This window comes from Podarcis tiliguerta (assembly GCF_965153285.1).
Source record: "Podarcis tiliguerta genome assembly, chromosome: 11".
Lineage (NCBI taxonomy): Eukaryota > Metazoa > Chordata > Lepidosauria > Squamata > Lacertidae > Podarcis > Podarcis tiliguerta.
The window spans coordinates 8,159,535-8,177,045 of record NC_139544.1 but is presented as its reverse complement, the minus strand read 5'-3'; the positions used below and the strand labels follow the sequence as shown (position 1 = coordinate 8,177,045).

General features: G+C 45.0%; 1 protein-coding gene across 8 annotated transcripts in view; it reads right to left on the bottom strand.

Annotated features, from left to right (window-relative positions):
• ERCC6L2 (ERCC excision repair 6 like 2) overlaps nt 1-17,511 on the bottom strand; it is a 62,532-nt gene that overhangs the window by 9,447 nt on the left and 35,574 nt on the right. For all 8 annotated transcript variants that reach the window (XM_083403309.1, XM_083403310.1, XM_083403312.1 and 5 more), the window contains 4 exons: nt 17,282-17,434; nt 15,148-15,228; nt 10,914-12,090; nt 8,067-8,221 (listed from right to left, as the gene is read on the bottom strand). In XM_083403309.1, the coding sequence (XP_083259435.1) occupies nt 8,067-8,221; nt 10,914-12,090; nt 15,148-15,228; nt 17,282-17,434 (1,566 nt within the window). The remainder of the gene's footprint in view (nt 1-8,066; nt 8,222-10,913; nt 12,091-15,147; nt 15,229-17,281; nt 17,435-17,511) is intronic.

Here is a 17,511-nt window from a genome sequence, read left to right as displayed (position 1 = left end):
GCTGGCTCCTGGTACCAGCTTCTGCTTCCCAGTAACCACCTTGCATTGAGCTAGATTATCAGAGACATGGAGTACTGTGTCCAGTTCTGGGCACCACAGTTCAAGAAGGACACTGACAAACTGGAATGTGTCCAGAGGAGGGCAACCAAAATGGTCAAAGGCCTGGAAACAATGCCTTATGAGGAACAGCTAAGGGAGCTGGGCATGTTTAGCCTGGAGAAGAGGAGGTTAAGGGGTGATATGATAGCCATGTTCAAATATATAAAAGGATGTCACATAGAGGAGGGAGAAAGGTTGTTTTCTGCTGCTCCAGAGAAGCGGACACGGAGCAATGGATCCAAACTACAAGAAAGAAGATTCCACCTAAACATTAGGAAGAACTTCCTGACAGTAAGAGCTGTTCGACAGTGGAATTTGCTGCCAAGGAGTGTGGTGGAGTCTCCTTCTTTGGAGGTCTCTAAGCAGAGGCTTGACAACCATATGTCAGGAGTGCTCTGATGGTGTTTCCTGCTTGGCAGGGGGTTGGACTCGATGGCCCTTGTGGTCTCTTCCAACTCTATGATTCTATGATTCTAAAAGCCAAAGCACGCATCATCAGATTAAACATCAGCACAACAGCCCCTCTAGCAAACATGAGTGGCTTCACCATACCAACCATTAAAAAAACTCCCACAGTATCACATAGACGTTTAAAACTGCAGGTTAGCTATTTGTTGTGCAGTGAAACTGGGATGTTCAATTGTGGGGATTTTGTGCTGTGTTTTGTTTGACTCACTGTCATGGGCCAAAAAGACCATTGGAAAACCTATGGGCTGTGCATCCTCTTTCAGCTTTCTTGGCCAAACCTAAGATCTGCACAGATGCTCTACGTTCAAATCCACTGCAGCTGACAGAAATCCTTTTGTTTACATGACCTATGAAAAATACCTATGTAATACAAAATACCGGTGGCACAAAGGGTTCTTAATAACGCTACTTTTGTATTTACAGTACTCCACAGAGCCCTTAAACCTGCACTGGGCATAGAAAGGGCACGCCGTTGAACCCCGGGCTGACAGAATGCTTAGTTCCCTCATTTACACCACACTGCAATAACATAAAGAGGGGTTTACCATTAATCCAGGTTTTACTACAAAGCATCCTGTTATTTCTCTGTCAAAACACTGTCAAGAGTGCCAAGTGTCTGTCATCCAATTCAGGGGATTAAGTCTTCTTTTATAGTGTGATACTTGTACCAATTTATAAAAATACAGATATAGTTTCTTAGGGCTGGTCATAGTCTGCATTTTGGACTGGATTCACTCCGCAAAGGTTGAGTATGACAGCTGGCAGGAAGCTGAGGGAAGAATACATCCTCCCCCTTTTCAGTCACCACATTTCAGTTGCCATAGTGATTAATCCTCCATTCAATGGCTGTCTTTGTATATTCCTTTTCAGTAAAACTTTAAGTAAACTTAAGTTGAAAACAAGCAATTGATTGGGGGGGGGGTGGAGCCTCCACATAAAACCAAGGTACAGTATTTTAAAAAGCAAATTAATTCTAATGCGGAATATTATTTCTTCAAACCTTTGAAATGTATCCTGTTTCTTTTCAAATAATTATTTTTCCTCCTTTTTGCTACCAAGGACAGGGGTGGGTGGGCATTGCTTAAAGAGGATCTCTTGCACATAGTGTTCAAAGGAGCCAAACAAGGGCCATTCCAGAAACCAGTAATTTCGGATTCTTATTTAGGCTGTTTCACAGAAGCTGTTTTTGCCAATTAACACATAAATTAATTAAGGAATCAAATAAGGAACCCAGACATCCAATTCAAAATAGATTGGAAACAGTAGAAGAGGATGTTTTCCCTGACTCCAGAAGGCTCAAGTTACTTTCATGTTGTTGGAGTTTTTTTATTTTTCAAAAAAGGATGCAGGCAACCTTTAAAACAAAATAAATTAAAGGAAATAAACCTGGAACACCCAATATTCAGACCAGTCAGAATGCGATGGCTTCCCCCCCCCCAACATAGCTGTAATGTAAGCAAAGTAGAAATAAAAGCTTAATAAATATTTGGTGGACATTTTAGTTGGCACACTTCAATTAGAAAGGACATATCCAGTTTTATTTAACTCTACCCCATAAGGGTATTCTTCCATTTTGCTCCCATCTATTCAATTTTGAATGGAAACAGCCATTATTATTATTATTATTATTATTATTATTATTATTATTATTACCTTTAAATGTTTTCAAATTAGATATACCTCCTCAAACAATGACAAATACCTAACAATATATTAGTATTTGCAGAAGGAGCAGTAGCAGAGCTGTAAAAAACTGAAGCAAGATAATCTGTAATTGATCTGATAACCATCACAGAGGCACCAATTCTGAGGTGTTTTCAGCTCTGTTGGGATGGGGCTGAGGCACCCACAATCTGAACGGGGCAGAGGGGGTGAATCCAAGCCCCTCTGCCCAGCACCTTTCTCACAATGGGGCGGCCAGGACCGTCCGGAGTGTCCCGGGGGTGTTGCACCACAAGGGTGGAGGCCCTGCAAGGCTGCCTGGAGTGGCGGCAAAAGGACAGTTCCCCTCTCTGGGCGGCTGATAAGGGACAGAGTGAAGTTTATAGCATCTTCCCATGACCTAAAGGAGAATCTGCTACAGATGAAATTTAAGTTTATTTTCAACTGGGCAGTCCTCCAGACCACAAAACCTACCACAGTTCAGAGATTGCTGTGTTCAGTTTTCGGGGCCCAGTGTTCAGAACAATTTCCCGTTGTGTAAAACAGCTTATACAGGCAAAGACACCCACAAGTCCTTTTATTAATGTAGTGTTAAATCTGAAATTTCAAAAGTTTCAGGAGTCACGCAAATCAAAATTACTTCCCCCCCGGAAACTATGCATCAGAAAAATCCCTCCCATAACCTGGTCCATTAATCCTTAGGCTATGCAACATAGTTTGCAGCAAACAAGACACTGTGCTGCTTTTAGTACTGTACAGGCAACACCCCATTTTTGCAGGAGTTACGTTCCGAGGCACCACACGTTTAAGTGAAATCGCATATACCGTAGATTGTGGCGTATAAGACGACTTTTTAACCCCGGAAAAGAGGTTTAAAAGTCGGGGGTCATCTTATACGCCGGGTACGGGCGGCGGGCTCCGCGCTGGGAGGAAGCCAGGCGATGGGCTTATAACACGTGCCAAGATTTATTTTTTAAAAAAAAACATTAATTGTATGTAAAAGCAGATTGTATATATAAGCAGACGGCTTAAGCTGCCCACCCACTTCATTCAGTGGAACCGAAAGAAGACTAACTTCCTCTTAGACTGTGTCCATTAAGAATAAGTGAATAGCCAGCAGAAAAAGATAAGAGACCAGAGCAGCCGTGATTTCCTAGTTCATGAAACCTTCTTTGAGTTTATTACAGGGGCTGAGCTAGAGGAAAGAAGAGGAAAGCAGAGAGAAAGTGTAGGTTTTTTAAAAAAAAAATATTGTATGAATCATCAGCAATTAAACGGCGCACATGAAAATTAGCCGTACACTGAGGACATAGCAGTCAAAGACTGCAGAAAGATTAATGGCTTTGTCAAAGTATGTGGTAAAGGCAGTAAATGAAATCACTAGGCATTTCACCACCACCACCAACAGCCCTGAGGTTCCATTTCCTGTTCAGACTTCTGTCCAAGTAAGTATCTAATGCACATCAAAAATCTGGCAACTCCATCTCCACAGACGGGGTGGTGCATGTGGTGCCAACCCATGTCCTGGCAAGGTATGATTCTTAACAACCATTACGTTGTTGTCTCCTGCTTCTATCCCTGCATTTAACACTTTCTGGGACAAGTAAGGTTAACATATATTGCAGCCTCGCAATGTAAGTGGCTTGCCATATATGTTCGAGAAATGATGCACCGTAGGTTTAAAGGTTTTTTTGCACAGGTGTTTTTACGCACTGGTGAACTAAGTGGGCGGGATCATGAATAGAGATAGCAAGATAGGGGAGCAAGATCCGACGGCCCCAATGAGTACTGTGTGCTCAGATAGCAGCTGGGTCACAAAGGAAAAACTGGAGTCAGGGTCAGAGATTGCAGGGGCAGCAAATCTTCAAAAAAGATTCTCATTTCTTCTCTTCTGTGAGCTTTTGCAAACCTGTAGGGGTCTTCAGGGATCTGAAGAGAGCCAGTGTGGTGTAGTGGTTGAGAGCGGTAGTCTTGTAATCCGGGGAACCGGGTTCGCGTCTCCGCTCCTCCACATGCAGCTGCTGGGTGACCTTGGGCTAGTCATACTTCTCTGAAGTCTCTAAGCCCCATTCACCTCACAGAGTGTTTGTTGTGGGGGAGGAAGGGAAAGGAGAATGTTAGCCGCTTTGAGACTCCTTAAAGGGAGTGAAAGGCGGGATATCAAATCCAAACTCTTCTTCTTCTTCTCTTCATCTGTGTATGACTATAGAGCTGATATATCTGTATACTTATACTACTTTTAGCATTAATATTTTTTATAATTTAGAAAAACTACTAACTAACCAACAGGGATGCGGGTGGCGCTGTGGGTTAAAGCCTCAGCGCCTAGGACTTGCCGATCGAAAAGTCGGTGGTTCAAATCGCCGCGGCGGGGTGCGCTCCCGTCGTTCGGTCCCAGCGCCTGCCAACCTAGCAGTTCGAAAGCACCCTCGGGTGCAAGTAGATAAATAGGGACCACTTACTAGCGGGAAGGTAAACAGCGTTCTGTGTGCTGCGCTGGCTCATAGAATCATAGAATCATAGAATCATAGAGTTGGAAGAGACCACAAGGGTCATCGAGTCCAACCCCCTGCCAAGCAGGAAACACCATCAGAGCACTCCTGACATATGGTTGTCAAGCCTCTGCTTAAAGACCTCCAAAGAAGGAGACTCCACCACACTCCTTGGCAGCAAATTCCACTGTCGAACAGCTCTTACTGTCAGGAAGTTCTTCCTAATGTTTAGGTGGAATCTTCTTTCTTGTAGTTTGTATCCATTGCTCCGTGTCCGCTTCTCTGGAGCAGCAGAAAACAACCTTTCTCCCTCCTCTATGTGACATCCTTTTATATATTTGAACATGGCTATCATATCACCCCTTAACCTCCTCTTCTCCAGGCTAAACATGCCCAGCTCCCTTAGCCGATCCTCATAAGGCATTGTTTCCAGGCCTTTGACCATTTTGGTTGCCCTCCTCTGTACACGTTCTAGTTTGTCAGTGTCCTTCTTGAACTGTGGTGCCCAGAACTGGACACAGTACTCCAGGTGAGGTCTGACCAGAGCAGAATACAGTGGCACTATAACTTCCCTTGATCTAGATGCTATACTCCTATTGATGCAGCCCAGAATTGCATTGGCTTTTTTAGCTGCCGCGTCACACTGTTGGCTCATGTTAAGTTTGTGGTCAACCAAGACTCCTAGATCCTTTTCACATGTACTGCTCTCAAGCCAGGTGTCACCCATCTTGTATTTGTGCCTCTCATTTTTTTTGCCCAAGTGCAATACTTTACATTTCTCCCTGTTAAAATCTGCTCGCCAGATGCAGCTTCGTCAAGCTGGCCACGTGACCCGGAAGTGTCTGCGGACAGCGCTGGCTCCCGGCCTATAGAGTGAGATGAGCGCACAACCCTAGAGTCTGGCAAGACTGGCCCGTACGGGCAGGGGTACCTTTACCTTTACCTTACTAACTAACCAACATACATTACTAACAGCAATGAAAGCATATCACGGGCTTATAAATCATTTGGAGACTATTTTGTAGTGAACAGCTAACAAGTCAAATAAATACCATACAGTATAATTAATCTTATACTGCACATATAAATCTTAAAAATCTTACACTGCACATGCGCGTGCGCACACACACGCACGCACACACACATATATACTCTGCACATATAAATCTCTGGGAGGATAGAGGTACAAAATAGTTGTTTAAAAAGCAGATCGACAGCACACACCTAAAGCATTTCAGCAAACACTTTAAAGCATATGGCTTCCCCCAAAGAATGCTGGGAACTGTAATTTCAACCTCACAGAACTACAATTCCAAACATCCTTAAGCTACAGGCGCAATGTTTCGCTGGGCAAAGCTGTGTGCTTCACATGAGTGATAGATGTGCTTAAAATGTATTGTGTGGATCTGCTCTTAGTATCGGCACATGAGGAGGAAATAGATGAATTGCCTCACTGGAGGTGTCACTATCAGTCCCACACGCCAGTCCTGTCAGCAAAAACTCTATCCCTGCAAAATGAAACAGATGCAGCTTTCCCCAATGCTGAATCCCTAATCTGGGAAAGCTACAGATTTTCCAGGCATAGCCTTCCCTGAAGCCTTTGAAGATGCAGAAACCATTCCACAGGCAACCCTACACACAGCTTAAGCACACAAAGAATGTGTAAATGGGAAAAGTACGACTGCCAACTTCTTTCTAGCTGTCTTTCCATGCCATTGACAGTAGCTGACAAAGAAATTAAGTAGGTCAGATTTTCCTCATCACTCTATCTCTCGGCTAGGAAACGCTTTCTTAATTTCTTCATAAGAGCTACTGCTAAAGGGGCAGATACTTTGGTTCTTTAATCTGTATGATATGGCACTTATGACAGTTAAGACTCTGAAAGCAATTCGGGGAGAGTAACAATAGGTTGTATCCAACGAAGCTGTGCCACTAGCACAAGACCTTCCACCTACACAAACAGAATTCCTCTTCTTGACCGGTGCAGCACCACCCAATCTATTACTGGGTTTCTCCAAACCTTCTCCAGCAGATCTGAACAGGGTGCAAGAGGAGAGGAGGGATGGATGTCCTGTTGCGCAGGTGGAAGTCCTTGCACCTAATGGGAAAACTCCATTGGGTACAACCTGGTATTTGCATCAACATGTGAACTGCTCTGGGAACAAGAAAAGTTTTACAATGCAGTTTTGTAGAAGATGGTAGCTGTCAGTTTGGCTGGGATTAAAAGCTTCTCTGACTTGAAAGCTGACCTCAGGGATGTCTCAGAAGAAAGGGAACCAAAGGAGAAGAGAATCTAGGGGGCAGGGGGAATAGGGTTTGAGAGAAAGGACTTCAGGCTCCAGGTTAGGAAGTCAAGTAGCATATGACTGCCATGTCAGACACCGAGAGCTCTCCTGTGTCTGCAAAAGCAGCGCAGAAGGAAGACACTTGTCCGGTGCAGTTTCTACCATCACTGTAATGTTGTGGCCTATAAATCCTAAACTGGAAATAGAAGCCAAGAGACAAAGGAGGATGTGCGCTTAAATATATACAGTGGTACCTCTGGATGCGAACGAGATCCGTTCTGGAGCCCCGTTCGCATCTAGAAGCAAACGCAACCCGCGTCCATGCACTGTGATTCGCTGCTTCTGCGCATGACGTCATTTTGAACGCACTCCGATATTTCTGGGTCGCCGCAGAGCGCAACCTTAAAATACTTATCCCGAAGCTACTTCAACCCAAGGTATGACTGTACATTATTGAAATTAAGCAACACATGCAGAGGAGACAGGCTTCTAGGTCTGCATGTATTATCAAACAAAAATAGGGAAATGGTATGCTTTTTTGACAATATTGTTGTTGACATCCGTCTGCCTCAAGAGACAATGGCGTGTGCCTCTGGGGGTGAGGTCAAACTGCTATGTTAGCAGCACCAAAGTGGCCTCCTCAGGGCGCAAGCCTGGGCAGCCTGCATGGAGTTCCTGGGCTGCCCAGATGACAAGACCCTGGCCTCGCTAATGTGGTCCAAAGGAAAGTAGAGCGTGCGCTTTACAATATTAGTTTAAAAAAAAATTACTGCAAACAAAGGTACACAACATATCATCCTTGGGATGTCTGTTAAGTATTTCCCAGTGAAAATATATTTTATCTTTTGTAATCCACCAAACTCCTAGCTCCCTTTATACAAAAATAGCAGCAAGCGCTTTGTTTGGACTCTGTTGGAGGCCCCTTGTCCAAGGAACGAGGCCTCTGATCACTCACGGTTGCTAATATTGAAAAAGGCAGGTTTAAAAAGCAAGGGAAATACTGAGGTCGAAAACCAACAACAACAGAAAGAGAAAACATTCCACAAATCCTTCTCTTTACCTTGGCAGGGCGTACGGCTACATTTGCAGGGAGCTGCGAAAACTGCTGCAGTTCAAACACATCTTGCACTGCCCACCGACTCATCTGATTTTCCGCCTTGCTTGAACCAACCACGTTTTGATTTGAGTGAACATACGACACTTCTGCAACATCACCTGAAAAAGAAACACAAGAGTTCATTCATCCAAGGATACAACACGATTGGCAGGTAGGCATTCAATGAAACCAAAGGAAACTTTGCGCCAGCAGGCATGGTTAGGGGAAGACTGAGCCCTCAATCTCCTGCCCTTTCCCTCTTTTTTAAAAGTTCTTTAAAAAAAAAAAAAAAACCACAACACTATTTGTATACAAAACAGTTCTCTTTCTGAACTTTGGTCTGCGTTTGCATCTACATTTAAGCAAATTTCAAGCTTCGTGAGCTTGTTCTTGAGCCTCTAAGGATCCTAAAGGTAAAGGTAAAGGGACCCCTGACCATTAGGTCCAGTCGTGACCGACTCTGCGGTTGCGACGCTCATCTCGCTTTATTGGCCGGGGGAGCCGGCGTACAGCTTCCGGGTCATGTGGCCAGCATGACTAAGCCACTTCTGGCGAACCAGAGCAGCACACGGAAACAACGTTTACCTTCCCGCGGGAGTGGTACCTATTTATCTACTTGCACTCTGACGTGCTTTCGAACTGCTAGGTTGGCAGGAGCAGGGACCGAGCAACGGGAGCTCACCCCGTCGCGGGGATTTGAACCACCGACGTTCTGATCAGCAAGTCCTAGGCTCTGTGGTTTAGCCCACAGCGCCACCCGTGTCCCTTCGCCACCCGCGTCCCTTCTAAGGATCCTAGCAACTCTTAATTCACCCAAATGTGCCTGGTTAGCAGAACGCACATTTCAAACCTACAACCTTGAACTTTTAACCTTTTAAGGAAGATTAACCTCTCTTAAGGTGAAACCCAAACCCACTTTTGTGCTGTGCTTGGCAGAGGGCTGAATTGGGCAAAAGCTGTCCCTCCACCCAGCTCTGCTGGCATCCACTTACAAAGTGATGCCAGCGCCCCGTTCTGGCAACTCAACAAGCCAGTAGGCAGAAGAGCTGATGCCCAGGGGTGGAGGAAGGGGGTGCGGTGGGTGCGGTCCGCCCCGGGTATCACCACTGAGGGCAGTGACAAAATAATTAAAATAATAATATAATAATAATTTATTATTTATATTCCACCCATCTGGCTGGGTTTCCCCAGCCACTCTGGGGGGCTGCCAACAGAAATATTAAAATACTATAACCTATTAAACGTTAAAAGCTTCCCTAAACAGGGCTGCCTTCAGATGTTTTCTAAAAGTCTGGTAGTTGTTTTCCTCTTTGACATCTGGTGGGAGGGTGTTCCACAGGGCAGGTGCCACTACCAAGAAAGCCCTCTGCCTGGTTCCCTGTAACTTGGCTTCTCGCAGTGAGGGAACCACTAGAAGGCCCTCGGAGCTGGACCTCAGTATCCGGGCAGAACGATGGGGGTGGAGACGCTCCTTCAGGTATACTGGACCGAGGCCATTTAGGGCTTTAAAGGTCAGCACCAACACTTTGAATTGTGCTCAGAAACATACTGGGAGCAAGTGTAGGTCTTTCAAGACTGGTGTTATGTGGTCTCAGCTGGATGGCACTCACTGCAGGGCCTGCAGCGCACCTGAGCCACAAGTCTCTCCTGCCCAAACGGTCTGCCCGCTGCCTCTCCCCCAGCTGTAGGGCAGCTGAGTGGGAGGAGGCAGGCAGGCTCCGGAGGCCCCACGGCTTGCCCCGCCCTCGCCCTGCCCCTGGGCGAGTCGCCCCAGGCGCCCAAGCAGCTTCCTCCGCCGCTGCTGATGCCCACAGCAGCCAGTGGGAAGTTCCAAAATGGGGCACTCTGCAGGCAGGAAGAGATATAGGCAGCGCCAGTCCAAGATCTATTAGATCCCAAGTCAGCCCCACTGCTGTCATGTGATGGCATCAGCCCAAATCCAGGCCTGATTGCTCTTTGCCTGCCCTGCTGACAGATGCATCCGAGCTGTGGATCTTTCACTCTGTTAATCCTCATTGGGCAGTACCCCAGGGTTTGGACTGCACTCCTAAATAAGAACATGAAATCTCTGCTGAAAGCAGCAAAAATTCAGAAGCCATTTTTGATCATCTTGAGATGCTAACAACACAAATGGTTCTGTATTGTCTATAAGTACATACAATTCAAACAGTGTTTGGTTAAAGTAAACACTCCACTATTTAGAGTCCAAACAGATAGCATAAGAGCAACAGTGAATCTACCATATTTACTCAAATCTAATGCTCACCTTTTTTTGGCCAAATTACTTCGTGGAAATTAAGGTGCACTTTAGATTTATGGCACATTTATGTTTTCCAGCAAATCCTTTTTTTTTTGTTTCAAGGTTCTGAAAATGGAGGTGCACATTAGATTCGATGGTGCATTAGACTCCAGTAAACACGGTAGTATGACCAATAAAACAGAAGAAAGTTTTCACTTGAAATAAAGCTTAGTTTAGACTGTAATGCAGACTGGCAGTAAACCTGTCTCAAAAGCTCCCCTTATTCTAAGCGCTAATGGCAATTTCAAAGAAAGCTTTAATTGTTGATATAGGATTATGAGACAGCTAAGGCTTTGTCTTCACCAATATTTGTTTTTGCTTTAGAAACAGGTCCTTACAATTATTTGACAAAATAATCCTCCAGGTTTGTAAAGAAATTCTTTCCAACCCTGTCCTGCTGTAAATACACTCATCTGAGGAATTAGAGAAAACTCAAAGTGCCTTTGCTTTAAAGCATCATTCACAGAACCCTATTGGTTATTCTGCACTGTATATGATATATTTGTAATTACCAAGAAGTCTGTCTAGGGATCCCACATTTTTTCCTTGGCTTTCAAATATTTGCTCGCTGAAAGAAGTCTGGCGCTTATCAGAATGGTTTCGTTTTCTCAGAGTCAAAGAGGGACTCTTAGGATACACTGGCGATTTGGGTTTAATTTGAATTCCACACCTCTCACTATTTAGCCTTTCTCTTCGTATATTAATTGGGAAACCGTCTTCTGGTGATGAGAACTCATCTATGTGAGAATCGGCATCGCTTTCCCCAACACTCAAATTGCTCTTGTGCAACGCAGTTCTTGTGGAGGAGGTATCAAGCCCCCTGTTACAGAACCGTTTTTCTTTCCGAATGCCGGTGAATTTCTGCTTTCCGGATCCAGACATCTCAACATCATCAGACTCATCACTGATATCACTTGCTTCTTTCACTGATGTGATCTTTCGGATGTTTTCAAATGGTGTCATTTTGCTGTAAGCTGAAACCCTCCTGCTACTGTGCTCGGAAGTCAAATGCTTTTTGAGAGATGTATGCCTGGAGCCTTTTACTGTTCCTAAACATTCGCAATTTGTTGCTGCACCTTTACTGCTTTTAACAGATTTCTGGTCGGTAGGAACTTGAGAAGGAAATATGATATCATCACTGTCACTTGAACTGCATTCTGTCTCCATAACGACCCCAACTTGATTTAAAATATGCATGTCTTTGTATTTATTTCCAGGGCCCTTTTCTTCTTCAGGGTGTAGTGAAACAGGATAATCACAGTCTGTAGTTTCTCTATGCAACTCTTGTTTCGCAGCTTTGATTGGCGACAATAAGTCTCTCTCAGGTCCTGCAGTACTGCAGTGGTCCTCCGTTTTCAGGGAACATTCATTTCGGGAGCTTTCTTTAGATATTTGCCGCATTGATTTACCGCCAACACTTTCACCGCTGGAGACAGCAATGCAACTATCATCCTCAGTAATTTCAGTGCCCTTTTCTAGTAGTTTAGGAAACCCACACTGCAGCAAAGTAAGCTGTCCCTGCAGAACTTTGCTGTTTTTTGCATTGCAAGATCGGTTTTGTTCTGCTTTCACTTTGGAATTTCTCACAGGCTCCTCGTCACTGAAGTCACTGCCACAATCAAACTCTTCCCTTTTCGACAGTTTCCTGGGGCTGGCAGTGTCTTGATCTTCACAACCAGCCTCTGCGTGCTGAAATCATGCGAGAAACAGGAAAATAGGAAACAAAACTGCAATTTAAAACGTGTCTTCAAACTATCAGTGCTTACTTTCAATCTTCAAAGGACATGCCATAGTCATAATTATTAAAATAGGGGGTGGGAGGAGCCTCCTGAAAACCTGTTCTAGTGCACTGTGGGATCTACGTAGGAACCGGAACAGGGGCTCCCCTCCCTCTTTCTACGGATTGCTGGATTCCTGCCACGGAGAGAAGGAGCCCTTCTATTTGAAAAGGATGTGCATGGATCCAGCTCATAAAATACAATTAAAGGTAAAGGTACCCCTGCCCGTACGGGCCAGTCTTGACAGACTCTAGGGTTGTGCGCCCATCTCACTTAAGAGGCCAGGGGCCAGCGCTGTCCGGAGACACTTCCGGGTCACGTGGCCAGCGTGACAAAGCCGCATCTGGCGAGCCAGCGCAGCACATGGAAACGCCATTTACCTTCCAGTAAGCGGTCCCTATTTATCTACTTGCACTTTGACGTGCTTTCGAACTGCTAGGTTGGCAGGCGCTGGGACCAAGCGACGGGAGCGCACCCCGCCGCGGGGATTCAAACCGCCGACCTTTCGATTGGCAAGCCCTAGGCGCTGAGGCTTTTACCCACAGCGCCACCTGCGTCCAATTAACAGACATTTAAAAATGTAGGAAAACTGCATTATATATATATATATATATATATTTCTTTTTTAAAAAAAACCACAACTAAAGTTTGTAAATGCTTCTAGATTACCTGCTTATTGACTCTTATTATCTGCTTATTGACAAACCATTCCCTCTGGTTTGTTACCTACTATTTGGTTATAGAGAAGCAACTTCCTCGTTTTCTTACCATATCTTCCAATGTCTCGTTTTTGTGCAGCTTTTAAAGATGCATTATTACTTGACCTGACAGCAATCAAAACTAAACAGCTCAACTTATAGGCTGACGCTTACAGGGCAACTGGGAAGCAAGTCCAAGTCCATTCCGTAGGGCTTACTTTTCAATACACTTACAATACAGGCTTAATTGAATTATTTGTAAGAGGGCACACTGGAGAAGTAGCTAATCTTTAATGACAGAAACAAAAAACTTCTTGATAAAAAAAGACATTTTACTTATTTTTACAGGACTTGCTTGGATGTTTAATGGAGTCTCTGTTTTATTGTGTGACATTTTGATGATACCGCTTACAGTATATTTATGGTATAGTAGCTACGTGAGCTACATTGGACTTCTTTTAGAAAGGTTAAAAAAAAAAAGGTAAAGGTAAAGGTACCCCTGCCCGTACAGGCCAGTCTTGACAGACTCTAGGGTTGTGCGCCCATCTCACTCAAAGAGGCCAAGGGCCAGCGCTGTCCGAAGACACTTCCGGGTCACGTGGCCAGCGTGACATCGCTGCTCTGGCGAGCCAGAGCTGCACACGGAAACGCTGTTTACCTTCCCCCTAGTAAGCGGTCCCTATTTATCTACTTGCACCCAGGGGTGCTTTCGAACTGCTAGGTTGGCAGGCGCTGGGACCGAACAGCGGGAGCGCACCCCGCCGCGGGGATTTGAACCGCCGACCTTTCGATCAGCAAGCCCTAGGCACTGAGGCTTTATCCCACAGCGCCAATACACCTACACAAATAGCAAAACTAATTATAGATAAGCCAAGTGTCAGGGAACTGCCGTCGGAGCGGGAGGCAGAGAGGAGGCTCCAGGACGATGGTGGAGAGGGTCCCAGTAGGGGGAGAGGTAGCCCATCCGCTGGGGAAGGAAATCAGCGTAACACCAATGGAGAAGGGGGGCAGATGGGGGAATCGGAGAGGTGGCTCCAGGACTCTTCGCAGGAGACCAGCGGAGAGGGCACAAGTACTCCGCTGCCCACACCCACTTTGCGCAGAAAACTTCCGCGCAGGCAAAGGGGGAGGAGATTGGGCGTCAAACAGCTTCTATGCTGGAAGAGGTTTAAGAAACGCCCACTGATGGATTCTGCCAGCGACTGAGGCAGCCACGGAACTTGAGGCTGTCCAGACAGCAAGGGTTCAACCAGGCAACCTAGCCAGGAGTAACGGCAACTTACGCATGAGCAACCCCTAGAACCATTACACCAAGGTTCCCAATTATAAGAACATTAGAATTTAAAAGCAGAAAACAGGCCTTTCTAAAATGATGTAGAGTTATACCCATTTGTGCCCACCCCTCTTCTGATGGAAAGCTCTTTGATCCAGTGGAGGGAGAAAGCTGGTCCAGTCAAATGCGACTATGGGGTTGTGGCACTCATCTCGCTTTCAGGCCGAGGGAGCCGGCATTTGTCCACAGACAGTTTTCTGGGTCATGTGGCCAGCATGACTTAACCGCTACTGGTGCATGGAGGACCATGACAAGTGCCAGAGCGCATGGAAACGGGACACCGTGACAGAAACCAGAGCGCACGGAAATGCCGTTTACCTTCCCGCCACAGTGGTACCTATTTATCTACTTGCACTGGCGTGCTTTCGAGCTGCTAGGTTGGCAGGAGCTGGGACAGAGCAACGAGAGCTCACTCTGTCATGGGGATGCGAACCGCCGACCTTCTGATCGGCAAGCCCAAGAGGCTCAGTGGTTTAGACCACAGCGCCATCCGCCTGCTGGAAGGAAAAAAGCTTCCATCAGCCAAGGAGACACCATTAAACTCAACCTCTAATGGCCACATTTTCTTTATTTCTTTCACAAGTGTATGTTTTAAAAATACCAATAATTTGTTCTTAAATTCCTTGTTCCTCTCCATTTATTATTTGGTACGATACACTGTTCTGCCAAAAAAATCACTTGGCAGATTCAAAATAAAAAAAGCCACCTAAGTTCATAAGCCAGAAAAGTAACTTTATACAATGTGCACAGAAATGTTTTGAAGGATGGAGAAGTTTCGGACACTTCTAATCCTGTCGTCCTAGGTTTTTTTCCCTCCAGTTTCCTCCGGGTCTACTCCAACTGACAGCTCAAGACTTTATCACAGTTAGCAGATCCAAAATCTTAAAGCAGTACATTTCATAACATGTGAAAACAGAAAGGCAAGTTGATAATTTACCGTTTCTGCTGCATCTCCCTGGGGTTCCTCTTTTAACCATGTAGTAGCTGTCATGACACCAGCTTCCACTTGGCCCTCTCTCTAAAAAATGAAGCAATTTACTAATGGTTAAGCTTACATCATGTAGACTTGCTGGTCTGATCAGTCACCTTTCTGCACATCAGTGCATGCCTGTTCTAGATACTAATAATGGAGCCATTCTCTGAGTGCTGATCCTTGTGCAGCCAAAATGGCAACACAGACACACACAGAGATATGTCAGGGCATCAGCAGGCTTGGGGGAATTGCTTTATTTGCATTCAAGGACAGAGTTAGCAGACCTTAATTCATAGCTGTCAAGCGTCCCTTATTTGGCGGGACAGTCCCTTATCCCAACGCCATGTCCCGCTGCTGTCTCTTATTGATGATGTCCCTTAAATAAGCTACTGAAGGTAATGAGGCCCTTTCTATGTCCAGCTGTCCTTTGTCAACAACAAATTGTTGCTGGTTTTTTGTGTTGAATATATGCTATATGGTAATTTATGGACCTAATAGGTATCTAAAGCCATTTGCACATAACAAAATATGCATTTTATCAAAGTAATTGTTGATCGCTTATTTTGGCTGCTGATCCCTTATTTTCGAGGCTGCTGGTCCCTTATTTTCAAATCCGTAAGTTGACAGCTATGCCTTAATTCCTGATATTTTCCTGGTTGGGGATTATTACTATATATATACACGCACACATACACACAGTCGTACCTCAGAAGTCAAACCCCTTGCAAATTGAATGTTTTGGCTCCTGAACACCGCAAACCCAGAAGTGAGTGTTCTGGTTTGTGAATGTTCTTTGGAACCCCAACGTCCGAAGTGGTTTCCACAGCTTCCGATTGGCTGCGGGAGCTTCCTGCAGCCAATCGGAAGCCGCGCCTTGGTTTCCAAACATTTTGGAAGTCGAACGGACTTCTGGAACGGATTCTGTTTGACTTCCAAGGTACGATGTATGTGAATAATTAAAATATCCACGATGTGGCAACAAATGAGAGGGTTTTTCTCAGTAATGACGCTCTGCTCAGGGAATGCCTCCTCCTCTCACATTCGACTGGCGCTATGATGGGTTTTCGGCACTAGGTGGGGTTTTTTTGTTTTAAACCATTCAGCTTGATTAGTGCAGATGGGCATCTCTGCCCTTGATGGACTTGTTTAAGTTGTTTATTGTTTACTCTTTAGAACTATACTGGCTTTCACTGTATTTTATTTTGAATTACTATGATGTACCCTGATCTGGGAGCATATTCAATGAAAAGCAGGTTAGGAGTTTCTCAAACAAATAAATATTAAAATATCAAGTTAATGTGGTGGTGAGGAAGCCCGAGCCTTCAGAACTCTTCCCAGGTTATACCTTTTCTCTGTCTGGGGATATTCTGTGCCCTTCTCAAATACTTTTGCCTGGCTGGAATGTTTCTTTGAACTGTGAACATGCTGGTTGCTTGCTTGGGTGTAAAGATGGCCTTGGCCCAGTATACCTGAAGGAGCGTCTCCACCCCCATCGTTCTGCCCGGACGCTGAGGTTCCCTCATTGTGAGAAGCAAAGCTACAGGGAACCAGGCAGAGGGCCTTCTCGGTAGTGGTGCCCACCCTGTGGAACGCCCTCCCATCAGATGTCAAAGAGAAAAACAACTACCAAACTTTTAGAAGACATCTGAAGGCAGCCCTGTTCAGGGAAGTTTTTAATGTGTGACATTCTAATGTATTTTTAATCTTTGTTGGAAGCGCCCAGATTGGCGGGGTACAAATAATAAATTATTATTCTTATTCTTCTGACTGGAAGGTAGCCTACTGTACAAAGGGTTACACCAACTGCTTGGCCTACGTTTTGCCTCTGGCCCCAGCCACCATTGGCATGTGCCCCCCAAATGGATGCCCATTAGGGAATGCTGCCCTTGGACCAAAAAGTTTCCCCAGCCCTAAGTTAAGGAAAAGTTACACTTGCAACTAGACTGGATCTCTCTTATGTGGTGAGAAAAGCAATATTACTAACTTTACTGTTGTGAAAATCCTCCCACATTTCAAAACATGTGTTTCTTCACAAGCCTGGTAAGATATAGAGAAAAGACGCAGAAATATTCAAAAGGACAAAGGTAAAACACCACACCTCCAGAATCTCTTTTGTCAGACAGGATCCATGGTCCTGAAGCTTGAAAAGGTTATGAATACCAAAAAGCTCTCCTTGGTGTTGCTTCGATCCTTGCACAGCCTCAAAATACCGCTTGGCATTTTCACTTCCCACTACAGCACAATGCAGTTGCTAAAACAGAGTAGAACATAAAAAAAATAATAATAATAATTCAGGAGCATGTTCCTGCAACATGTCAGAATTTCCTG